General features: G+C 40.8%; 1 protein-coding gene across 2 annotated transcripts in view; it reads left to right on the top strand.

The window, feature by feature from the left end:
• Positions 1 to 25,691, top strand: part of LOC140485634 (rod cGMP-specific 3',5'-cyclic phosphodiesterase subunit beta-like) — a 77,345-nt gene extending 51,654 nt beyond the window's left edge. Inside the window, exons 17-22 of one of the 2 annotated variants that reach the window (XM_072583988.1) lie at positions 5,798 to 5,905; positions 10,471 to 10,534; positions 13,149 to 13,223; positions 15,858 to 15,941; positions 18,238 to 18,394; positions 20,700 to 25,691. In XM_072583988.1, coding sequence (XP_072440089.1) covers positions 5,798 to 5,905; positions 10,471 to 10,534; positions 13,149 to 13,223; positions 15,858 to 15,941; positions 18,238 to 18,394; positions 20,700 to 20,764 — 553 coding nt within the window. In that variant the 3' untranslated portion in view covers positions 20,765 to 25,691. Of the gene's footprint in view, positions 1 to 5,797; positions 5,906 to 10,470; positions 10,535 to 13,148; positions 13,224 to 15,857; positions 15,942 to 18,237; positions 18,395 to 20,696 lie in introns of both variants that reach the window. The other variant, XM_072583987.1, reaches the window with a different exon arrangement.
• Positions 25,692 to 26,297: the final 606 nt, after the last annotated feature.

Below are 26,297 nucleotides of genomic sequence, written 5' to 3'. Positions count from 1 at the left end.
TGTGTCTGCGTGGGTTTCCTCCCACAGTCCAAAGATGTGCAGGTCAGGTGAATTGGTCATGCTAAGTTGTCCATAGTGTTAGGTACGTTAGTCAAAGGGAAACGGGTCTGGGTGGGTTACTCTCCAGAGGGTCGGTGTGGACTGGTTGGGCTGAAGGGCCTGTTCCCACACTGTAGGGAATCTAATCTCTTTTGAATCTTTTTGGCCAAATATGTTAATTTTGTGAAATGCTACCTTACTATTAGCAAGGAAAATTTTACGAGTTCATTTTTTTTTCACATAATCTACTGTTTTGTCTGTAAAATAGAACAGCATGCATTGTTTGAGCAGTTGCAATTCAGTAAGATTAACAATGGATGCCCATTCCACAATGAAGTTTCTGCTATCCCTGGTACAACTTTAAAAATATTGAGCTGTACCTTTAAGTGTAAGTTTTAAAATGCCCCTTGATCTGTAGAAATAAAAAAGGTCCTTCTTTAACAAATGTTAAGAAAGTTTGCTCATCTCATATCAACTTTCAAAAAGAAAGCACTCAAGAGTCCCAGCTCTCCATAGTGTGCAGTATTGTGTGTCAGCTCAAAAGTGGAATGCAGCCTATTTTTATTTTTAATTTAGGAAATCTTCAGAATTTATTTTGTCTTGAAAAGGTTTACATTCTAATAAAATAAAATAGCTCTGTCTTGGTGGTGGTTAATGCCTTATTTATAGATATATAATCATAGAAACTGATGCTGCTGATTGTCTAAAATTTCTGGTGTCCCAACCCGACGTTGAGTTTTGATTAGTTTTCCAAGTATCTACATCAAGATATTGGAGTTTTATTTTCAGAGCTGAAAATGTGTTGCTGGAAAAGCGCAGCAGGTCAGGCAGCATCCAAGGAGCAGGAGAATCGACGTTTCGGGCATGAGCCCTTCTTCAGGAATGCATTCCTGAAGAAGGGCTCATGCCCGAAACGTCGATTCTCCTGCTTCTTGTTTGCTGCCTGACCTGATGCGCTTTTCCAGCAACACATTTTCAGCTCCGATCTCCAGCATCTGCAGTCCTCACTTTCTCCTCGAAGGTTTTATTTTCATAGACAGCCACCACTGGAAATCACGATTTTGCTTCTAGTGTTTTACTTGATGCAGTGATACATATGTTATCTCTCATAATATACAAAACTGGGCATGGATATTGTGATACTGAGCAATCCAACAGATGTGGGACACTGAGGGGTGACCTTATAGAGGTTTATAAAATCATGACGGGCATGAATAGGATAAATAGATAAGGTCTTTTCCCTGGGATGGGGGACTCCAGAACTAGAGGGCATAGGTTTAGGGTGCAAGCAGGAAGATTTAAAAGAGATCTAATGGACAATTGTTTCATGCAGAGGGTGGTGCGTGTATGGACCGAGCTGCCAGAGAAAGTGGTGGAGGCTGGTACAATTACAACATTTAAAAGGCATTTGGATGGGTATATGAATAGGAAGGGTTTACAGGGATATGGGCCAAGTGCTGACAAATAGGACTCAATTAGGTTAGGATATCTGGTCAGCATGGGCGAGTTGGACCGAAAGGTCTGTTTCCATGCAGTACATTTCTGTGACTCTATGACTCTATGTGTATTCAGCTGAAAATGATACATAAACTTTGGATTGCAACAGAGCAGCATGCTTCCAGTAGTGCATCATGCTTCAAGTGATCCCAGCTACTACGGTGTGTGGATCTTTACACCCTCGAGCTACTTGCTATGAAAAGGTGTTGATATTGTGAGCATGACTCTTAAAGGTATACTGACATAATGTCCATGAGATATTATACAACAGAGGACACCAGGGCAGCAATCCCAGCTCAACCATGGGAGTTATGGGGCTTGCCTCACTGATTTTTCAGAGCCCGTGCATCATTGGCCTTCATTTATTTGTGTGTGTGGGAATGTGTTTGTGGTATGTCAGCATGCATTCACATCTCCTTGGATGTGTGGGTGCATTTGAGAATATGTGTGAATGACTTTATCATTTATAACTGGAAACTGGTGAATCCAGTTCAAAAGTAACGATGAAGTAAGTGTATGTCTTTAGGGGATAATCTAACACTATAGTGATTAAAACATAGAAACATCGAAAATGGGTGCAGGAGTAGACCATTCGGCCTTTTGAGCCTGCAACACCAGGCAATATGATCAAGGCTGAACATGCAATCTCAGTAACCCACTTCTGCTTTCTCTCCATACCCCTTGATCCCTTGAGCCACAAGGGCCATGTCCAGCTCTCTTTTGAATATATCTAATGAACTGGCCCCATCTCAGTCCTGAATGGCTTACCCTTTATTCTTAGACTGTGACCCCTTGTTCTGGACTTTCCCAACATCAGGAGCATTCTTCCCGTTTCTAGCCTATCCAGTCCCATCAGGATTTTGTACGTTTCTATGAGATCCCCCTTCATTCTTCTAATTTCCAGTGAGTACAAGCCCAGTTGATCCAGTTTTTCCTCACCCCTCAGTCAGGTGAACCTTGGCCAGACTCCCTCAACAGCAAAATGTCCCCCCTCAGACTATGAGACCAAAACTGCACACAATACTCAAGGTGTGGCCTCACTAAGGGCCTATAAGTTTGAGGCAAGCCCAAGGACACCATTTTCCTTAAACTATTATCCTTTTTTGTTGTAGAAATCATGAAATTCAAAAAACAAATTGTATCTCAGTACACTTCAGCTTTAAGGTAAAAGAAGCAATCCTAAAGATTGTAAAACTGACATCATAGATTAAAATAAAACCAAGAATTGCTGATGTTTAAAGGTTTCTACTTCAGGAAAAGGGTCACTGGACTCAAAATGTTAACTCTGTTTTCTCTCCACACATGCTGCAAAATCTGTTGAGTTTCTCCAGCAATTTATGTTTCTGTTTGTGACATAAGAGATTGTGAACTCTGGTGAATGTATGGACTCTGGCACTTCTTGAGAAAACATTAATTTTTTTTTAACCTCAACTGCTTTCTTAGAGTGCTAATTATACAGGCTCACCACTGTCTGGGTGAAAACATTTCAGCTCATCCCAGTCTTAGATGGCCCACTCCATACCTTTAAACAGTGAGCACCCGGTTCTGAAATCTTTAAGAATTTTTCAGGGTGACTAGTTTGAGACCTTTCAGATCATGTGGTGGAAAGAGGTGGAAATATTAATTGTATAAATTAAGGTGAAGTAAGTATAATGGGAGGTGGAGCTGTCTGTCATTGGATACGTGTTATGAGGCGCTTATTGACACTGGTGGTGAGTTGTGGAGTTTGGAACTATTCATGTCTCACTCTGAATGAAATCTGAAACTAAAATAAGGACTGACGTCTGGTCTCCTCCCTCACCAATTCACTGTTGGATCTAAAATGGCAATGTGTAGCTTTGAAGCTAAGAAAGTATTTTAAAGTCAGCAGATTACAAACTGTTACATTTGGGCATTCATGATGAGTTACCTAAATATAGGTAGTTAACTATCTGTAAGCAATTTTCTGGCGGTTTGAGTTAATTAAGAAGCAGCAGTTTAGATGTGATACATTAAGCTAATTTGATAAAGGGGACTATGCAAGTGTGATAATTGGGAATGGTTCACTGACACCAGAGGACACATAGGCTATTGTTGCAGAATTTGTCAGTCTTGTTAAAGTTGTGCTCCATAAACAAGATGTTAGGGTCATCCTCCTCTTCTGCTGGTCCAACTTCCTTCTGAAGAAGACAGCTCCCCTCTCGAGGTCTATCATCTACAAGAATGAGGACATTTCTCTGCCCCTGAGCTTGTCTTTTGTTGATGCACTTTAGTTCAAAGAAGCTTTCAGCTGTCAATGGTCTGAATCCCTTTGGCCAATGGCCATGGGGCAATTACTCATGATGTCAGAATGACCTTTGACCCATTGCTCACCACCATTTGAAGATTCATTGTCTTTCCTTTCAAGAACAAAACTTAGTTTTAAATAGCCTATTATAAAACCAAATCTATTTTACCAAACACTGGATTGATAGTAATCAGTGAGAGTTTGTTAAGTCTCTGACGTCATTTTGATGGAAGCTCAATGATTGTTGTGACCGTTCTTTTGTATCCATGAGTTGGAAATTTGTTATGTTGTTGCAGAAGGCTTGTAACTACTATAACGCTGTTAACTGGTTCAAGAAGACAGCTCACCACCACTTTCTCAGGTGCAAATAGGGACGGACAATAAATGATGGCCCTGTTGGCGATATTCACATTCCACCAGTGAATAAAACAAAATATCAAACATACTATTAAATACTTGTGGTTGCCCCACGATGTTACAGTTTAAAAACATGAGCTGTGCGCCTTCTTGCAGTACCAAAGGTTTAATTATTTATTAGACATTAAAAATATACTATAATCTCCTTGTCATTATACATTCTGTCAACATAGATATAAGAAAAACTTTCTGAGAGCAAAAATCTTTCAAATTTGTTTCATTTGCAGTTGTCAGGTTCAGACAATTTACTTTTGTAAGGGAGTGCCACCTAGTGGTCAGGAGTCATGTGCCAAGAGAATACCATGGGCTGTTCTACGAGCCGGGGTGCATGTGACAATAGTGGAACTGAACAGCTTTTGACTTCATTATTGCTGTTCACTTGACATTATCATTTAATTGTTAATCATGTACTTGAATTAATTTTCCTTTTTGTTTGTTTTTGGTCACTGGACTTCTTGAAAGCAGTTTAAATTTAGAGCACAGGAGGCCACATAAATGTTGGATTTTCACAATTATTCTCATTCTCTGAGAGGACCTCTTTATTCTCATAAACAATGATGTAATTAAAAAGCAAAGTTGTCCTGGGAAAGTTTCCATCTTTGTAAATGTAGGTGGTGATCTCCCTGATGCAAAACACATGTATAGTGCTACAACCTTGATCTACATCTTGAATTTGTTCTCTGTCGGGTTATAGACTTGCAACCTTACTGTTACAACATAAAGCTACCAGCACAGAAATAGGATATTCAAGCCAGTTTATACTCTGTTTAAACATCCTTACATTCCCATTTATCTAACCCTATTGGCATAATATTTGATTCCCTTCTCCCTCGTGCATATTTAATATTCCCCAGGAATGTCTCCAGATTCCCACAAGTCACTGTGATACCAAATTGCTGCAATTTATCAATAAAGCAATACAGGTATATTCTCTCAAACCAGCAGCCTCTGTGCTGAGATCTCACCAGATTTTGGACTTTGCTACGGTGGTAGAGAAAAGTCTCTCACAATGCAGTACTTGGACAATTTTGTGTCGGTAAGTTCATTAGAATTGAGTAAAAAGTAAACAAAAGAAAATCATGGTCAAGATTAGAGTGGTGCTGGAAAAGCACAGCAGGTCAGGCAGCATCCAAGGAGCAACAAAATCTGAGGTTTCGGGCAAAAGTCCTTCATCAGGAATAGCCCTTCCTGATGAAGGGCTTTTGCCTGAAATGTCGATTTTCCTGCTTCTCGGATGCTGCCTGACCTGCTGTGCTTTTCCAGTACCACTCTAATCTTGAGTCTAATCTCTAGCATCTGCAGTACTCACTTCTGCCTAAAAGAAAATCACAGTACATTCTAAAAAGATATGTTTTTCGCTAACTCCAATTTTCAGATCGCTGGTTTTGAGAGACTGCACTCATTTTATGGAGAAGTAAAATCAGAACCACTTTGATAAAGGTAGAAATTTCCAATAAAGTGAGAGAGGAGGCCGGGTTAGAGTTCAGTTTGCCGGGGAATGGCCCTTATCTTACTGGAGTGTATGTGAGGTTCATTGTAAAGGCACTTTTATAATACACAGGTTATTTTTTCCTACAGAAAAAGAACAATGTTTCAAAAGATTGTCGACCTGTCAAAAACCTATGAGGATGAGAAGGCCTGGGTGGAATATATGTCACTGGAAACGACCAAGAAAGAGATTGTCATGTAAGCAAAGCCTTTTAAGATCTTATAAGAGATGTTGCTGGATGAAATAACTCCACAGTCACTATTTATTTTCACATGCATAGCACTTGACACTGGTCCAGCTCCCTCAGAGTCAGCTTTCGGAGTGAACAGAAGCACTGACACTCCTGTTTATATGTATCAGTCAAGGCTTCCTGATTGGACCAGGTTAGCAGCCCCAATCAGGGAACTCATATTCTATGAGGTCCACCTGGCTGACCTCATTACGATCACTCCATCCCTCCCGCTCTGAGCCCAGGGATGTAGGCCGGTTTTTTCTCTTGAAGCCTCTCCTGGAATGTTTTTGCACTGGATCTGGTTCCTCCAACTCAGCCATTGGATGTGGGTGCATGTACCTGACTGCAGCCCACCTCTTGCACCCAGAGTATCTCGGAAGAAATTCATCTTGTTCTTCAGGTGGTAAAGGTGTTGAGGCTGTGACATAGGCCATGCCCATCTCAGACTCTAAGGTTTCTTCAGTGCTAAATGGAGGGTAAGAACCCATGGGTTCTGACAGCCTCTCCGGCTGTTCTGAGGGGTCAGGCATGATTTGCTTCTATCCCGTTTGTGAGTTTGCAGCTTTCATGTGGTCCATGTGCTTTATCAGGACTGCCTTACTTTGTATGTCCCAGGAGCGGACCTCACGTCAGCCATGCCGCTTACCCATGCAGGCCCATTCCGTGCTTTGGCCATTTCCAAACTTCATTCCCTGAAACAAACTCTCTCACTGGGGGGAGACTTGTGTCCAGCACTGACTTTCCTGATGCCATTTCACCCCCTCCCTCCAAGGCCTGGAAAGATCAGATTTAAACTGGTGTGGACTCTTCTCCCCAATAGCAACTCTGCTTTAGTTGCAAGAAGAATGCAAGAATCAAACAGGAGCCAGGACATTTTGGTATCATGTGAAGCTGTAGGCTGTTTCTTTAAGCCTGCTTTCAAAGTTTGCACTGCTTTTTCCACCAGTCCATTTGGTGATGAATGGTGTGGAACTGTTCTTATATACCAAATCCCCTTCCACTTTAGGAAATAGTTAAATTCTCTGCTGGTAAACGTTGGCCCATTACATGTGACCAACACCTCCAAGAGATCCTATATTGCAAAAGATGCTCACAACTCTTCTATTGTCAGCCCTGTGTTTGACAAATGAACCCAATGCACATCCAATTACTCTGATTGGGCATCCACAATGAGTAAGAACATTGAGCCCCTGAAAGGGCCGGCATAGATGACATGTAACAGAGTACAGGGTTTATCTGGTCATTCCCACGAATGTGGGAGATTTGCTGGCGGTAAATTTTGTTCTTTTTGGCACTCTGAGCACTGCCCCACCAATGCAGCAATGTCTACATCCAATCCTAGCCACCAGACGTAATGTCTCGCCAACATCACCATTTCGGACACGCCTAGATGATGCTAATGGAGTTCAATCAGTATATTTAGCGGCGAACTTTAATCGGGACAATTACTCTTGCTCCCAATAATAAAATGCTGCCCTCCACGTTGATCTGGTCTCTTTTTGCTTCCACAGTCTGATATTATCAACTGTGACTGCAAATCTTTTCAGAAAGTTTAAAACCAGAATGAACTCTTCCAATGGTGGCTCAACCTTTGGTGTATCTGCCCACAGGAGGCGACTCAAAAAATTCACATTTGCTACTTGGCCTCCTATAAGGTGTTCCAACGTATAATTATATACTCTTAGTATTAGAGCCCATTGCTGAATTTTACCTGAAGCTATATTTGGACAGCCTTGGCTTCTTTGAATAGCCACAGCAGGGGTTTGTGGTCCATTATTATTGCAAATTTAAATCCATAAGGGTTTTGGTGCAACTTTCTCACACCAAAGATGACCGCCAAACCTTCCTTCTCTATTTGGGTGTATTTACGCTCTGCATCAACCAAAGTCCAGGAAGCATATGCTACTGGGCATTCCTCTCCATTGGGACATCTGTGAGACAACACTTCCCCAATACCATACAGAGAGGGATCACTTATCAGCACCAGAGCTCGCTTGGGATCATAGTGCGCCAACACCTTAGACAGTGATAGCTGCTTCTTCAATTCCCTAAAGGCTATGACACTATTTCCAATATGAGATCCTTTTTCAAAAGCAGATATAAGGGTGCCAGGACGGAGGCCAGGTTAGATATGAACTTTCCATAATAATTCACCAGCTCAAGGAAAGGACCTAAGCTCCACTATGGACGTGAGAGCCAGGGCATCTTTGATCATCCTCACGTTATCGTCCAATGAGTGTTGATTCTGTAGCCCAAGTAGGTCACTTGGGCCACCTGGAACACACATTCTTCCCTTCTAAGGTGTATGTCCATGACGGAGAAACGTCTAAGGACTATGCCCAAGTTCTGTAAGTGCTCTTTATTGGTCTTCCTTGTTATCCAGATAGATGGCGACCTGGAGTAGACCTTGTAAAATGTTCTCTATTGTTCTCTGAAAAATGGCACAGGCTATAGATAACTCAAATGGCAGTCTTGTATATTGTTACAAACCCTGATGGGTTCTAATTGTAGCATTTTCTGGGAATCCTCATATAACCACAATTGCAGGTGCACATGGCTCATGCCCAGCCTTGTATAGGACAGCACCTCCCTCTGCCAGCTTTGCATATAAATCCTCTGAACAAGGGATTGGGTATTTATCCAACTGTGAGAAGTAGTTTGCCGTTTGTTTAAAATTCCCACAAAGGCAGACTGACCCATTAGCTTCACAATCAGTATGAGCTGTGCTGCCCTTTCCACAAATTGTACTGGTTTGACGATCCCTTTATTCTCCATCCTCCTGGTTTCTGTCTCTACTTTTGCCTGTAAGGTAAATGGCACTGAAGCGGCTTTGCAGAATCATGGAATTGCTTCCTGGTCAATGTGTAAGGTGGCCTTGGTTCCTTTGATAGTCCCTAGACCTTCCTGAAAAATATCAGGTATTTAATAAGGACTTCACTCAAGCAGCCATTCCCTAATCTAAAAATGTTGAGCTAATCAAGGTGAATCTTTCTCAAATCAATTTTACCCTATCAAGCTTAGACCTGAACCTTCTACTATAATCAGTGGTATCTGACCCCAGCTGCATCTTATAAAAGACCAAAACCAAAGTTGTACTCTTAATTTTTAGGGTTTCCCCAGTACAGGTTCTCAGTCCAGCCAAGGGCTTGCACAGACTTAAAGATCGGAGCTCAGAATGAATTTTGTTACAGACTGGTTCTGCAACCAATGATACAGCTGCACCAGAATCAAGCTCCATTAGAATTAGGTGAACATTTAATAAAACATTTATTTTGATTGGTTCTGATTTGGATATTGCAAAGTAATTTTATTGTTCCCAGATGTAGCTGGGCTTTCCGGTTGTGCACTCTCCAGGGTACCAGCCTATGAGTTCTCTTACTCAGTTCAAGCCCAGTGGGACTCTTGCTGTCTCGAGTCCGTATACCGGCAGCAACTACAATGACTTGCTGGCCTGGAAGAAAATGTTAACTATGTGGCCGAGGCTTGGCTTTGTTTTTCTGTTTTGTTTTGACCAACCTAGAGTTCAGGATATGTCCTGAGTGTGAGGCTGTGCAATAATCTTCACTCAAGTGGTGTTCCTCAAGCTCAGTCAGCCTGGTGAGGGTGTCCATTTCCATTAGAATATTCTGTAGCTCACATACTCCACTTTCCACATTTTCTAGTGGGAAAGCCAATTGTCGTGCCTGTTTGAAGTCCAGTTGGCTTCAGCTACTAGGTGATTTTGCATGGTTACGTCATTAATCCTACATACCAAAAGGTGTCTCAGCGTCTCAATAAAGATTAAACCAAAGTCACACACCTCTGTCTGTCACCTTAACAGCATCAAAAATCAAAAGCACAGATTTCCCTGGTTCTCAAATGGCCAAGTAAAACTGACAACATCTCAGGATCAGGGGAGGCTTAGGATTGTAATATTCCTTAACTAAATCCCTCAATACTTTAAAGGTCTTAGTATCCGGTGCTTCAGGAGACGTCAGGCTCCTAATAACCAAAAAAGCTGCGGGTCCACAAGCTGTCAGGAGATTGCTCGCTGATTTTCACCTGCCCCAATATCATTTGCCCAGAGAATATAAAGCATTCTTTCTGCGTACTGGGCCCAGTCTTCGATGGCAAGATCAAAACAAGTCAAGCTTTCCAAATAATGGCATGATGCCAAAAATGCTTACCCCATCTCAAAGACAACTGTTGTGACTGAATTTCTTTAGGAGTCTTTTTTTTCTCTCATTGCCACTGCAGTGACTCCACAGAGACCAGTGCCCCATCACCATTGTACTTACATGTGCATAGCTCCTGACACTGGTCCAGCTTCCTCAGAGCCAGCTCTCAGTGAACAGAATCTCTGACGCTCCTGTTTTTGTCTGTCAGCCAGGGCTCCCTAATTGGATCCGTTTAACAGCCCCACTCAGGGAACTCATTCTACACAATCACTACACTGGTGACTGAGGAATTGTAGCTGGATTCCAGTGCCATGATGATCTAACCCTGTGTAAAGATATCACTGAACTTTAATCTTGCTCTTGTTACATTCAGGGCCATGATGATGACAGGGTGTGACTTATCAGCAATTGCTAAACCCTGGGAGGTTCAGAGCAAGGTGAGTTCTCAGATGAAACAATATTGCATACTTTCCAGAACTCAGTGTGAGGCCACCTGATTGGATGCTGCTTGTAATTTGTGAAATTTGGATCTTTAATGGACCTGTCATGACTGGGGCTTTAGTCCATCTGATGTTTTACATAAGTGATGAAAGAGAAAGTGAGGACTGTACATGCTGGAGAGTCAGTCGCAAAGCCTGGCGCTGGAAAAACACAGCAGGTCATGCAGCATCCAAGGAGCAAGAGAGTCGATATTTTGGGCATAAGCCCTTCATCAGAAATATGATAAGCCCTTCCTGATGAAGGGTTTATGCCCGAAATGTTGACTCTCCTGCTCCACAGCTGAATGATGAAACCAAAGTATAACTGCAAATCCATCCCATGCGTCTGAATTTGCATCTTTATGTTTTGCAAACTCTTTGCCAATGCATCACAAAATAGTTGACAGGTTGAGGGTTAACTGTTTACTCATAGACAGACCTAGGTGAATATTTGAAAGAGGGACAGGAAAATTATATCCTTATCACCTCTTTAAACTATCATCACTTCATGGTTTTGATAGAGCCATTCTTTAGGACTGGAAAGCATTTTCCATTGTTGTGCATTATGCATCTTACAAACCTGAGCTTAGAACTGATTACATTCATTAGTCAATAACATTTCAAAGGGGGGCTGTTCCAGCAACTCAAAATAGGCTTGTAGCCAGGTAACAGCTGAACTTTCCACCACACTTGATCCTGTTTCCACTGAAGACCACAGAATGGTTGTCCAAACCCTTTTTAAAGACTCATTTCCTCGTCCCACTCTCACCTTTACTTGGTTTGAAAGTTTTAAAAACAAGTCTTGGCAATATTTTCTGACTCAATAGGAAAGAAAGGCTGCCGCAATCTGAAAAGTTGTGGTCATTAACTTCAAAGTGGCTAAAAGACACTTCTGTGTCTGCCGCATTAACCAAGAAATGATTCCACTTTTTTTCAATCGGTTCATGAGATTAACATCACAAGCAGTTATTTCTGAGGGTTTAAGATTGCTGTCAGGATTTTTAGCCTGTGGAAAATTTGTTTCATGAATGGTAGTTTGAAGAAGTAGATTAAATAAGATTGAAACACAATATTTCAATAGCCCATAATGGAGACTGTCAGGTGCTGGGTAATTAGTAAGAGGGAGGGTGACAGAAGGTACCAATTTGCTTGAAGCAGTGCAACTTAATCATTGATTCTTAGGGTACCCATCACCAATCACTGGGCAGAAATGGTCTACTGCAATGAGAGAAGGAGTGGCGGGCTTTGAATTACAATATGTATCAGTGTAAGTGCAAACTGTGAGGTACACTACAGGGGAATCAGGCAGAAGACTCTTCCTATGAATGTAAGGCTTCTGCTTGGCAATGTCCCTCACATATTCATTAACACATATATCCACCATGTACTTGCGGACCTTATATTGTTGGAGTTTTCATCCTTAAGTACAAAGGTCCCTCAGTGACGACACTCCTCTTATAGGCTGTTAGCTTCTAAAACCCAGCCCTTACTTTGTAGAACACTTTGCAACCTACCAGGCAATGAGGTCAACTCTCAAGTGCCCTTTGAAATGACTCAGTTGTACCGAAGTGTTACTGAAAACTCAATTGTGGTGGAGAAAGTGACTCTTCACCTTCTCAAGGGCAATTATGGATGGTCAATAAATGCTACGCTTGCAAGCTATGCCCACATCAAATGTGGTTGGAAGGATTGGATTTGCTCATAAGGAGTAAAGGTCATAAGACCAATCACTCCAACCAGCTTCTTGCACCTCACATGGAATAGTTTGTTCGTGATCTGGGAGTAAGCTCTCTGCCTGTATTTTATTCTGAGGCATAAACTGGGGAGGGCTGAAAACGAGAGAAATTTTTTTAAAAACTTTTTAAAAATCACACACCAGGGATTCATCAAACTGTAATTATTTTAATCATCCTGTTTAGATACATTATGACACATATCATGGCCTGTTGGGACCATAACCCAGCTCTTCTGGCTCAGAGATAAGGGCACCACCATTGTGTTGCAAGACTCTCTTTTAAGTTTCCTTTCCTTATTGTGGGAGAATTTGAACCCTTGTCCCCAGAATATCAGGATTAAAGCAAATTACTTCAGATGCTGGAATTCCTTAGCACAAATCGAGGATGCTCGAGACATGCAGCAGATCTAGCAGCATCTGTGGAGAAAGGAACCAAGTTAATGTTCCCCGGATCATTAGCCTGGCCCTCTGAATTTATTTTATTACCACTACACTACCACTCTTTAGCTTTTTAAAAAAGTTTTGTCAGTGCTACAGTAGCTAACCTCACATAGAAAAACACAAGCAAAAATGGAGGTGATTTCAGTCAGAAGAGGGACAACCCGTCAGCCAATTATTTCCAATCCTGATTCCTAACTAGTAACTATCAGTGAATGAGCAAAATTTGCATTGTTCTTAGTATCTGCTATCAAATTACCCACCATTATGCAGGCTGGCTTCGGGCTAGAATAGAAAGCTAAACAAAGGAAAGCGATGCTAAGGTAGAAAACAAAGGTAAATGTGTTTATCATGTGGGACCCTTTCCGAGCTGTACTGATACAGAGTGTTGTTTCACAGGTGGCTCTGTTAGTCGCAGCTGAATTCTGGGAACAGGGTGACTTGGAAAGAACTGTCTTACAACAGAATCCCATTGTGAGTATGAAGCAATGTTTAAACCCTTCAGCTTAACAGCACAATAAGACCCTTCAGCCCACCTGGTCTGTTCTGGATGAATCCACATGTTTCTTCCCATCCTCCTTCGTTTCACTCTTTCAATATATTTTGTTGTTCTTTCTCCCTTACGTACTTGGCCTAGTTTTCCCTCAGGCGCATCTAGACCAGGTAGGAAAGCACAAGCCCTTGGGTTGCTTCTTGAACTGACCCTAGACCCTGACCCAAAGAGAGCACCCCTGGCCCAACATGAAACTAGTGGCCTTGCCTCTGAGCCAAGCATAATGCCAGTGGCCCTTCCCCTAGCTCAAAGACACAGGCCTTTGATAACCCCACAACTACCATCCCTAGCACTGATCCACACTGATTGTGTAAGCACTCCATGTGGCTGTAAGTTTCATATTCTAAGAAATCTCTACCTAAAGAAGTTTCTCTTGAATTCCCTCTTTAAACCTTATGTTTATAACCCTTTTTGAGTATGTACCATTTCAAATCCCTTCATCATTTCAAAGACTTATTATAAGTTATCATCTAAACTGAGAGCCTGGCTCCCAGTTTCAGTCCAGATTTGTGTCAAGTCAGAAACAATTTAAGTAACGTAATTATTGAGTATCTACTGACTGGATTTAGAAATGATAGGTTGGGTTTTACCAGTCCTCTGGGTGATGAAGGTTGAAAGGTGGGACCTGTGAAGTGGTGCCATCTTGCCCAGTGGACAATTAAGCCAAAGGCCTGTTAGCACCAATGAAATCAGGAGGTTGGTCGGTGAGTGCTTCCTGACCAGTTACTCTTCGGCCCATACAGAGATCTCCAGCAGCCCCTATTGCAATGTAGCCACATGCCCTCACCAGCAACACCCACCCCCAACCTTCTTACCATGGCTTGCCTCACCAACCCAGACCCCACTTCTGTGAGGGTGCCAACCCTTCTGTTTTGTCCTGTTCTTCCATGTGCAGTTCCAGCAGTGGCCATCATCTGTAGGTTTGATATCCAGACGTTTCATTACCTGGCTAGGTAACATCATCAGTGGTGACCTCCAAGTGAAGCGAAGCTGTTGTCTCCTGCTTTCTATTTATATGTTTGTCCTGCATGGGGTTCCTGGTGTTTGTGGTGATGTCATTTCCTGTTTGTTTTCTAAGGGGTTGATAGAGGGTATCTAGATCTATGTGTTTGTTTATGGTGTTGTGGTTGGAGTGCCAGGCCTCTAGGAATTCTCTGGCATGTCTTTGCTTAGCCTGTCCCAGGATAGATGTGTTGTCCCAGTTGAAATGGTGGTTTTTTTCATCCGTGTGTAGGGCTACAAGGGAGAGAGGGTCGTGTCTTTTTGTGGCTAGCTGGTGTTCGTGTAACCTGGTGGCTAACTTTCTTCCTGTTTGTCCTACATAGTGTTTGTGGCAGTCCTTGCATGGATATTGTAGATGACGTTGGTTTTGTCCATGGGTTGTACTGGGTCTTTTAAGTTTGTTAGTTTTTGTTTGAGAGTGTTGGTGGGTTTGTGTGCTACTAGGATTCCGAGGGGTCTTAGTAGTCTGGCTGTCATTTCTGAAACTTCTTTGATGTATGGTAAGGTGGTTAGGGTTTCTGGCTGTGTTAGGTCTGCTTGTTGTGGTTTGTTCTTGAGGAATCTGCAGACTGTATTTTTTGAGTTTCCATTTATCTTAAATACGTTGTATTGGTGGTTCTCCTCTGTTTTCCGAAGTTTGTCTGTGCTGCAGTATGAGGTGGCTCATTGGAATAGTGTTCTGATACAGCTTCGTTTGTGTGTGTTGGGATGGTTGCTGGTGTAGTTAAGTATTTGGTCAGTGTTTGTCGGTTTTCTGTATACGCAGGTTTGTAGTTCTCCGTTGTCCTTTCTTTCGACTGTGACGTCCAGGAATGCGAGTTTGTTGTCGGTTTCTTCCTCCTTGGTGAACATTTTGCCTGTGAGGGTGTTGTTGATGATGCTAAATGTCTCTTCTATCTTGTTTCATTTTGTGATGACAAAGGTGTCATCTACATAGCGGACCCAGATTTTTGGTTTGATGGTTGGTAGGGCTGTTTGTTCTAGTCTTTGCATTACTGCTTCTGCTATGAATCCTGATAGCGGAGATCCCATGGGTGTGCCGTTGGTTTGTTTGTAGATTATGTTGTTGAAGGTGAAGTGGGTGGTGAGGCACAGGTCCACTAGCTTCAGAAAGCAGGAGACAACAGCTTCGCTTCACTTGGAGGTCGCCACTGATGATGTTACCTAGCCAGGTAATGAAACATCTGGATATCAAACCTACAGCTCAGTGAACAAACCTACATCCTAAACCTCAACCTGAGCTACAAACCTTCACAAACCTTACAGTGGCCTTCATGTCCAGTGGTGCTGTTGAGGCTAATGACCCTTCAATTAACAGGCAGCTCCAGGGAGGGAAGGCAAATGTGATCATGGGGACAGCTGCTAAGAGTTGCCATCCTCTCTCAGCAGACTGCAAAAGGGGTTTGCCACATGGTTTTTGGCCTATTCACAGGACCTGGCCATGCTGACTAAATCTGTCCAAAGTGTTTCATGGATTCCAAGTTACCTAACACTTCTGTATTCAATGGTCACAGGTTATAACTTTTTTCCCTTTTTGTTGATTCAAATCCCAGCCAATGATGGACAGGAACAAAGCAGATGAACTCCCCAAACTTCAAGTTGGTTTCATTGACTTTGTGTGCACATTTGTCTACAAGGTATGTATTTCAAATATGTTTTATGATACATGGTATCACTTCTCTTGTAACATCTGAGAAGCTTGTATTGAAAGTGTTTTGCCATTAATGATTCCTTTCCAGTTACTGTCTTAAAAATGTATTTTTTAGTGAACAAAATGGATTCTAGATGTTAAAAGGCAAACTTTCAGCTTTCGTTTATGATGTGAACCAAAACATTGAAATCTTGTTAAAGATCAATTTTTGAAAATACATCATCAAGAAACAATGTTTGGAAATTAGTTTATTTAAGAACTTGAAACTGCTATTTGACATCAGAAACATAAATGGACTTTTTTTGCAATAACTAGTTCAATCATGGATGCAGCTCTATTAATTTAGATGTTGCTCTTGATACTTTTAATCAGACACAATAGGACTGATGGGACTTGAAACATATAAAATAGAAGCAGGCCATTCAGCCTTCTAGCCTGCTCCACCATTCGTGGCTGATCATCCAACTCAATACTCCAATTCTGATCCAACTCCTGTTTTTTCCCCATTACCTTTGATCCCTTTAGAACTAAGAATTATATGAAATGCCTTCTTGAAAACATTCAATGTTTTGCTCCTGTTGAACATGAGTCTTTTGGCCTACAGGTAGGCATATTAGCATGTTGACACAAAGCAATTACAAGCTCAAAAAGGTTTGAACTCAACCTCAGCATTTCAATCACCTATATAGTGCCATATGAGTACACACACAGACTGATTTGTGTCATTTGAGAATCTTTTATTCTAATCAAACTGTTCACACTTACAGATAGGTGAGATTTGAATATGGGTCTTCTGGTTCAAAGGTGGCGACAATACTGCTGAGACCAACAGCAATTTTAACTCAGGATGATTTAACTAGTCATGTTGACAAAACCCTTGTGGATGGCATTAATATTTATTGATACTGACACATCTGCCCCATTGCAGTAACTCAGGATAATGTAACACTACCGATCATAAGCAAACCAAATAATTTTCTTTCTTTGCCAAAAAATTTACTTTTTTCATAAAATTTGGGCAGAAACATCAAATAACAGGACTAAAGTGCAGCATGTGACACTCTGAGGCACTTCACTATAATTACAGTATCTATTTCATGTCAAACATATAGCTAAAGGAGACTTACATGGTTCCAACCTCTCAGTTTACTACAGGTACAGGAAGGGCCTTAAGGGGAGTGGGCTTTCCCACTGAACCTTTGCAGCAGCTGCTCCTCCAAGCTTTGGTGTGTACTTCAACACAGAGTCCTAGGCCTTTGAGAGTGCCAGGCTGCAACACCTGGTAATGGACTGCAGGTTTCAGGCAGTGAAAGAACATTTTTCACTGAGTTGATGACTTCTACTGGAAGTTGTTATTTATCTTGGTGTTCATCCCTGGGAATAACCTGTACAGCACAAAGTACTGCGTCATGAAAATGAACTCCGACAAACCACTGTAAGTCTTTCTAGACTTGCTTTGCAAAGGCACATTACAGAAGGAGATAGATGATGGTTTCTTCCTTAGCACAGTTAACTTGAAGGAGCTGACAGGGAGGGTCCTTCTGACTACCAGCCAAGCTGCACAGTAGCACAGCAACTAGCACTGCTGCCTCACAGCACCCAGGTCACGGGTTTGATTCCAGCCTTAGGCAACCATCTGTGTGGAGCTTGCACATTCTCTCCCAGTCTGCCTCCCACAGACCAAAGATGTGCAGGATAGGTGGATTGGCTATGTTAAATTCTCCTGTAGTGTCCAGGGATGTGCAGGCTAGGTGGGTTACCTATGGTGAATGTGAGGTTCTGGAGAGACAGTGGGATGCTCTTCAAACAGTCATTATAGACTCAATGAGCCAAATGGCCTCTATCTGCGTTGTAGGGATTCTAAGCTACATTTTTTTGGCAGAAATGATGATTATTAGCATCATGCTCTGATATTATAGCAAAATCTTACATATTTTATTCTAAGCATTGGAGTGAAAGCTATGGTTTATTTTGGAATGAGTCAGAGGAAATAATTTGGACAATTTCAATTATTTTATTTGCTGATATATTCAAGTTAACACAGGAAAATATTTAAATATTTATTTTCAAAATTGAAAAAAGTGATGAAGCTTAGGTGTGCAATTTTAAGGATGATCTAATTGGATGAACGCAGAGTTTTAACAAAGAAGGAGACATTTTTCTCAATTTCAATGTTTTAGTTTCTTCCAAGGTTAATGTATTTAAAAGGAAATCTCAATGCAATAGCTAGTCAGGTGCTGTAGTACCAAACTAGTATTATGGCCGCACTTGCTTTCTTATAGGAATTCTCTCGCTTTCACGAGGCCATCACACCAATGCTTGATGGCATACTCAACAATAGAAAAGAATGGAAGCAACTTGCTGATGAACATGAGGCGAAGGTGAAGGCTTTGCAAGAAGCAAGGCAGAAGCAAGAAGAAGAGCTAGCAGCAAAGAAAGGTTAGTGGGAAAACACTTTACAGCTTTGGGAAGTAAACAGAAATAGGAAAACTTTGGCTTTCCATGTGGTTTCATTCTAGAGCTTGTTTCAGCGAGTGACTGAGTCATTCATTGGGGCTTCTCTTCTGAATCTCATGTTCAAATCAAGCTGAGAGTAACAATATGAAAGTCTGCTTACTTTTATATGAAACTGTCAGTTCCTAAGTGAAGTGAAAGTTCTGTTTTGTTTACTGAAGCTTTTTTTCTTGTATTTATATTTGTTGTTAATGCTACATTGAACGTGTTTGTTCTCTGATGGGGTTGGGGGAGGGGGGTTGGTGTGTTACACTTTACTCTGGGAGTCCATGTTGATGTAGCAACATGTATTTTGTTTATATGCTGCCTGTGTAGATAGTGACGGTCTTTCTATCATGACCAGGAATCTCCTCCTCTTACTACAAACCAATAGCATAATTTTAAAATATATTTTTTAAAAATATTTCAAGGCATATGGGTGTCACTTGCAAAGCCAGCATTTAATGTCCATCCCTAATTGCCCTTGAGAAGGTTGTGGTAGCCACTTTCTCAAACTGCAGATCATGGGGAGAAAGTGAGGACTGCAGATGTTGGAGAGTCAGCGTCAAAAAGTGTTTCAAGGATAAGCCCTTATTCCTGATGAAGAGGTTATGCTCAAAATGTCGACTTTCCTGCACCTCGGATGCTGCCTGACCGGCTGTGCTTTTCCAATGTCACACTTTTTGACTGAAGACTCAGTTATTACACTCAGAGTGTTATAAGGAGGGAGTTTCAGGATTTTGACTTCAGAGAAGAAAAAGCATTAGAGTTCCGAGTTGGGCTGGTGTGTGATGTTGATCAGAATTGCAGGCAGCTATTCCCAATGCCTTCTACCCTTGTCCTCCCAGCTGATAAAGGCTGCAGTTCTTAGAAGGTGCTGTCAAAGGAGTATTGGTGAGTTGCTGCAGGTGCCACACACTTGTCGCTGTTGTCGGTGATGGAGGAGTGAATGTCGAAGGTGGTGGATGGTGTACCAGTCAAGTAGGCTGCTTTGTCACAGATAATGTTAACTTCTTGAGTGTTGTTGAAGTTGCACTCATTCAGGCAAGCAGAGTATTCCATCATACTCCTGACTTGGGTCGTGTAAATATGTGTAGATGGGCATGCTTTGTGCAGTCAGATAGTCAGTCACCTGCCATAATATTCACAACCTCTGACCTGCTCCTGTAGCTACAGCATTTGCAATCAATTCAGTTTCTGGCCAATTGTAACCCCCAGAATGTTGATAGTTGGCCAGTGGTGGTAGTGCCATTGGACATTAAAGAGAGTTTGGCAGATTCTGTCTTGTAGTAGATGGTCAGTATCTGGCATTAGTGTGGCATGAATGTGAATTGCTACTTATCAGCCCAAGCCTGGATAATGTGCAGGTCTTGCTGCATATGGATATGGACTGCTTCAGTCATGAGTGGTGCTGAACATTGTGCAATCAGTGAACTTGCCCACTCTGACCTTTTGATGGGAGGATGGTCATCGATGAAGCAACTGAAGATGGTAGGTTTGCATGTTGATGCTCAACCTGTTTGGCCACACACTGAACACACCTTCCTTAGCCACCATCAAATCCTGAGATGGAACTTGAACCCAGAATTCCTCACTCAGCAGTAGGGATGTTACACACTCCACCACAAGACATCTGGTTGTTCTGGAGTTGTGTAATTTTAAAATTATATTGAAATGCACCCAGTACACTCACAGGTTGTAGGCAGCATTTAATCCCCATTCCTAATTGTTCCTAAATTGATTGTTTTGTTAGACATTTCACAGAGCAGTTAAGAGGAACCACTTTGCTGTGGGTCTATATACAACACCGATGACTTCGGAAATACCATTGATTGCTGCAAAGGCCCATCTGGTTCCTTACTGTTCTATCCATATGGAAATCAGCCATCCTATCCTTATCCGGTTACATGTCAGACCAGGCTCACAGCAATGTGATTGATTCTTAACCGACATCTGAAGTGGCTGAGCAACATTCAGTTTGAGGGCAATACTGCTGTCCTATTTTTTAAAAAGTGGACATTAAAACATAGAAGAGTATGGACAATGTAGCAAAATGAGGAGACAAAGAACGTGATGATAAATGGCACATTGGTCCCTAAGGCTCCTTTCATAGTTGACAGCTCCTTGAAGCACTTGTTTTCTTCCAAACTGTTTATCTTCTCTCACTCCCTGACCTCTCATCATTTTAACCTCTCTCTCTCTCTCTCTCTCTCTCTCTCTCTCTCTCTCTCTCTCTCCCTCCGTGTAGCTGCTGCTGCTGCCGCCGCCGCTGCTGCTGCAGAGAAGGCTCAGTCCAAAACTTGTTCTGTGTGTTAAACGTTGTGGTTCCTGGGCTGCCTCGTTCCCTTCGGTGTTCACGATGACATTGAGACTGCACAGACAGTACAGCAGCACTGACTGCATCAGGCAGCAGAAATCAAGAGGAGATGGCATGACGTCATAATCATTGAACTTCCATTGGGCTTGGAATCCACTAGTGTTTGAAAGGTAGACCTTGGACGGGGTGGTGACAACCTGTATTAAACGGGTGCACTCATTGCAACAGATATTCTGTTGTTTGTGATACTTGTACGTAATGTCCTCTGTAAATAACACTACTGTAAACCAAATCATTCTGAGAAACTACCTGAGTTCTGTGGTGCTTGTAAAATATGGTGGAGCAGAAATTAATCTTCCGCAGCACAAAACTGCGGTAGAATATCAGCTGCCTGCTAATCGGCCCATCCAATATTCAGTTTTCTTGGCATAATTGGAGTGGAATTTCAAGTGGGAATGTAACAAGAGGCAGGTGCAATCAAGCCCTGTTTCCAGTGCTGAGGAAGACCAATTTCTACTGAGAATTTCAATCCAGGAGGTGTACTTTTACAATCACAAACTGATATTTGTACATTTGAAGATTGAACAGAATAGACCTCTCACAAGCGGCAACCTTTCACTATTATTTTGCTTATATGGTTTTGTCTCAACTTAATTTTCATAAAATTATTTAACTTCACTGCTCAAATAAGAATGCAAAATAATGTTGGGATTTGAATCATAATAAAACTGGAACACTTTCTCTGGGAGTGCATGAGCTTAATCTCATCATTACTGTGTGACGCTTCATACAATTACTAACATAGTGGGCAGGCAGCAATACAGAATTGATTCAGTTGATGTATTGCTAATTCTGTCTGATCCCCTTGATTGTGTTATTATCTTGTATTTCACGTTCCCTCAGGTGAACTTTTAAAGATATGTTTTAAGGATAGTAGTTATTAATCACTTGGGATGCTACCTGCTATCTCTGGCCTGCTGAATATTATCTGGCAAGGTAGAAATTTTTATATTCGTCCACTCAGAGAAGCTGGAAAAAGCATGCTGTGCATTTCCATGCTTTGAGCCACAGAGAGCTTCCAGTGAGTGACAGACTTTTTACATCTTGATTTTTTTTTGGGGATGAGTCAATGAATTATTTATATTTTGCATGTTGCTGAAATTCAATATAATCAGAATTCATATAAAAACGCAAGCCGACGCATATTAATATCAGACAAAAATTGGTGAGTTCTACCTTTTAAAACTTTGGGAAATTGAAAATGGAAGAATTGAATCAAATAAAAGATTGTATTAAATACTTGCAAACAGTGACATACTGTAATAGTCAAGTGTAGACCTGGATACATTGGATTCAAACTTTAAATCTGTATATATGGATCAGTCAGGATCATCCAATTTCTGTATTGCTATGTTTTCACACATGACTACCCAAAAATGTTTATATGTTTTCACTACTGATTACTTAGTTCCTGATGGCAACTTCAGAGCTGTAGAGTGTCTACTGTGAATTTGTATCGCAACTGGTTAGAATGAGCTATTCCTTTGTATCATGGAATCTGCACATTAACATAAAAGTGAGATAGTCATTAAGGACAGTTAAGCATTTCCTGCAGACAATGTCTATCTATCCAGGTTTTATTGCACAAAGGTGCAATTATATTCCAATATAACAAGAATAAGAACTGTTAATCCACATCGAAGTGTAGAATTATCAAATTTCCAGTAAGGTTTCTTAGATATTCCCAACAAACCAAACTGTGTAACTTAAAGAAATTATCATTTGAAAGATATCTGTCCAAAAGCTGCTCTTTGAACTCTCTGATCATATTTAGTCTTTTATTCATTGAATCTATTGTGTACTTAATTGGTACGACATCAATGTCTATTATAAATCTATGGTGATCAATACATTTTTAATGTTGAAACAAAGTGGGTTAACTGTTAAGAGTACTATAAGGTATCCATAATGAATTTTTAAACACACAAGCCGTACCATTCCTCTACCAATTGTAAATGGATAGCAAAAAAAAAGCCAAAGGTTCCTGACTTTATTTCATATACTGTAGTTGGGAGTCAGTAATACCCAAAAGAAATAAATAGGTTTATAGCAATATATTATTGTGCACTCGAAACAATCTCAAAATTTGATGATCATACAAATGCAGCACATGGGGACAGCAGTGACAAAAAACATCAAAGAATTCAGGAGGGATTAAACACGATGAACAGTGAAGAAGCCAACGGAGCAAATGTAATTCAATATGGAGAAGTCTGAAGTAACGCATTTTGGGAGGAAATATGAGTAATGATTAAATATCCAATTCCTTGAAAAGAGGGAATGGCAGATTAAGCAATAGGAAAACCAGTGTAAAATGTTACTGTTATAATTAGGGATCATAAACTACCTGGTTGGTGGTGAATGAGAGATCAAAAGCTGGATGTGTGGTGTCTAAAATGAAATTTAATACAAATTTTAAACAGAAATTTGAATTTATGTAGCACCTTAAACATAACATAACATCTTAAAAGTGCTTCACAGAAACAGATTCAGGTAAAATAGAATAATCAACCAAAAAAAAGCAAATATGGAATTTAGTGACTTAAAGCTTGGACAAAGGCACAGGCTTTAGGAAACTTCCCTAAAGAGGGAAATTAAGTAGAGAGGATCAGGGAACAGGTTCAGAGCTGAGAGCCTCGAGGCTGAATCCATGATCACCAATGTTGCAGCAACATGATTAAGAAGAGACAAAACAAGACAGCAAGAAGTGGAGGAATGCAGAATTTTCAGTATCTTAGTAGGCTGGAGAAGATTGCAGAAATAGGAGTTATAGTCATAGAGTGATAAAGTCTTACAGCACGGAAACAGAGCCTTTGATCCAACAAGTTTCCCAAAATATTACCCACCACCGATGTCAGACTCACCAGTCTTTAATTCCCAGGCTTCTCCTAAGAGCCTTTCTTAAATAAAGATACAACATTAGCTACCTTCCAGACCTCCAGCACCTTGCCAGTGGCAGTAGATGATACAACTATCTCTGCTAGGGGCCACACAATTTCTTCCCTAGCTACCCACACATACTGGGATACATTTGATCAGATCCTGGAGATTTATCCATCTTTATATTGTTCACAATTTTCAGCACCTCCTCTTCTGCAATGTGGCCTGTTTTCAAGACTTCAATATTTATTCCCCCGAATTCCCTCGCCTCCACGTCCTCACAGTGAATACTGACATGAAACATTCATTTTGAATTTCTCCCGTTTCCTGTGGCTCCACACGTAGACAACCTTGTTGACCTTTAAAGGCATCTATGACTAGAAGGGATCCAGGAGTTAATGTAGCCCAGTCAGCAAAGAAATATTGGATGACCAGGGCTTGGTGGAAATTAGGGTTTGTGCAAATGAACTTTGGATGATTTGAGGTTTGTTGGAGGCAGATAGGGTGGGACAGTCAAGTCTGAAGGTGGTTAACGCATGGATGAGGATTTCAGCAGCAGATACTATGAGGTAGGGACAGAAATGCTTGACGTACAGAGGGGAAAGAAGATGGTGATTATGATATGGACAATTTGCAGGAAGAAGCTTCTAATCAAGCAGCCTGAGTAGGTTGTAATAGTCCGATTCAAATCGAGCCAGTAGGCAGACTGAGGAATGAAATCAGCAATGACGCTAATGAGTTGCTGGCAAGGTCTGAAGATAAAGGCTTCAGCTTTTCTAACATTTCGCTGGACCGAAGGTTGGACAAGCAAACTAAAAATATAGAGGCAATGGAGGTGTTGACAGCAGTAGGTGCTGATTGTTATCAGCATGCATGCAGAACCCAGACTTTGTATCCTCAGATTTTGTGACCAAGGTGACAGGTGATTTTAGGAAACTGCTGAGTGTTTTGCTAGATAAGGTGAGAAAGAGGAAGGCGCGATGAAATATTTCTGGAATGAGAGATTTTAGAGGTAGCAGTGCAGGATCAAGAAGAGCAGCTATTGCTACAATTGCATTGAAGATGGTGAAAAATTTAGGAAAAAAATTGAAGTCCAACAGATTTACAACAGCTAACAAATTAGCGGAATTTGCAATCTATCAAACCTTAAAACGACATCTTTCAACAACCATTCTTGTGGCCAGTGCCAGTCTGTGATTGATGCTGTCTTTGCAAAGGCAGCTCTATTTCTTCCCATAAATGAACAAAAATTGAATAAGCAGCATAAATTCCAGTTTATGAATAGCTGGTATATGTGACTAGCACCAAATTTATGTCACACCATGGAAAGTTGGATATTAAATATGAAGCTCTAGTGAAAGTCAGTTTGTGTTTAAGAAGTCTGAAGCTGAATAGGTAATACTCCATTCTTCTAAGGGGTTTGATGGTGATTAGATTGGACAAGGTAAGCATAAAGGAAGGGGGAGGGGGGGGTTGTGCAAGAGACTTTTACAGTCTTTTAAATGGTATAATTATCATTCATATTAGATTACCATTATATATATTGAGAATATATTAACTGCATTGATTCTAAGTGCTTGTTCTTACCACATTTTTTTAAAAAGCATGAATAATTTCTGACAGCTCTCTGTGTTTTAGGTATTATAGCACTTAATTCAGCACTTAACAAGGATTACCAGTACTGTTGTATAATAATGCACTCCAGCATGTTCCATTTAGTACAGATTAGTAACTCATTGGTTAATCAATCTTCTTATCAAGCAGAAACACTCAGCAGTTTCCCAAAATCACCTGTCATTTCATTAATGCATATCAAGGTCAATTTGGATTTCATTTTTATATATGTAATTATTGGACATTATTTCTATGAAACATATTCACCTTACTTATTCATTTACTACATGATATGTACATGTTCATTGTATATAAATATTGTGTATACAAGAAAATTTGATGTATATAAAATACATTAAAATTTCAAAATTAGTTAATGTAGTTCTGCTTCACACTTTCTTATGGGCATTAGTTTTACTTATTGTCTGAATTCTTTCAAATAAAACATATCTGGTTTATGGTTAGAAAATCTTTTAACATATCACTCGACAACTCATTAATTAATCTATTAATGTACTGCAGATATAAGGCTAAGGCAATCTTTACACTAAACTGCAGTGTGTCGCAGTATCTAATGGTTTTACGCATTTCACCTTCCTGCTATTTCCATCTGTGTGGTTAAATTTATCCAAGTACAGTTGCTGAGCGATTTTAAGCTCTGCTTGGCCTAATTCTCAGGATTTATCTTGAGATTACAGGACTTTTCTTCATCTGTTGAACAAGGTGTACTATGGCAACTTGCAATATCTTCATCAACTGCGTCTCCCCAACCTGCAACCTTTACCACCTATAGAAATAAGGGCAATAGGAACATGGGATTAGCACTACCTGCAGGTTTGCCTCCAAGTCACACATGGATCTTGATGAAGATAAATATTTGAATTTTGATTTTGTTTGCATGTGTGCTCAAGTACAGGAGTACAGGGAATGCACACAAGGCACCATTTTAGGTACAAGTACCTACATATGGAATCTTAA

This window comes from Chiloscyllium punctatum, chromosome 14 (assembly GCF_047496795.1).
Source record: "Chiloscyllium punctatum isolate Juve2018m chromosome 14, sChiPun1.3, whole genome shotgun sequence".
NCBI lineage: Eukaryota > Metazoa > Chordata > Chondrichthyes > Orectolobiformes > Hemiscylliidae > Chiloscyllium > Chiloscyllium punctatum.
Note: the sequence above shows the minus strand (reverse complement) of the source record. Positions and strands in the feature narration are given on the sequence as shown.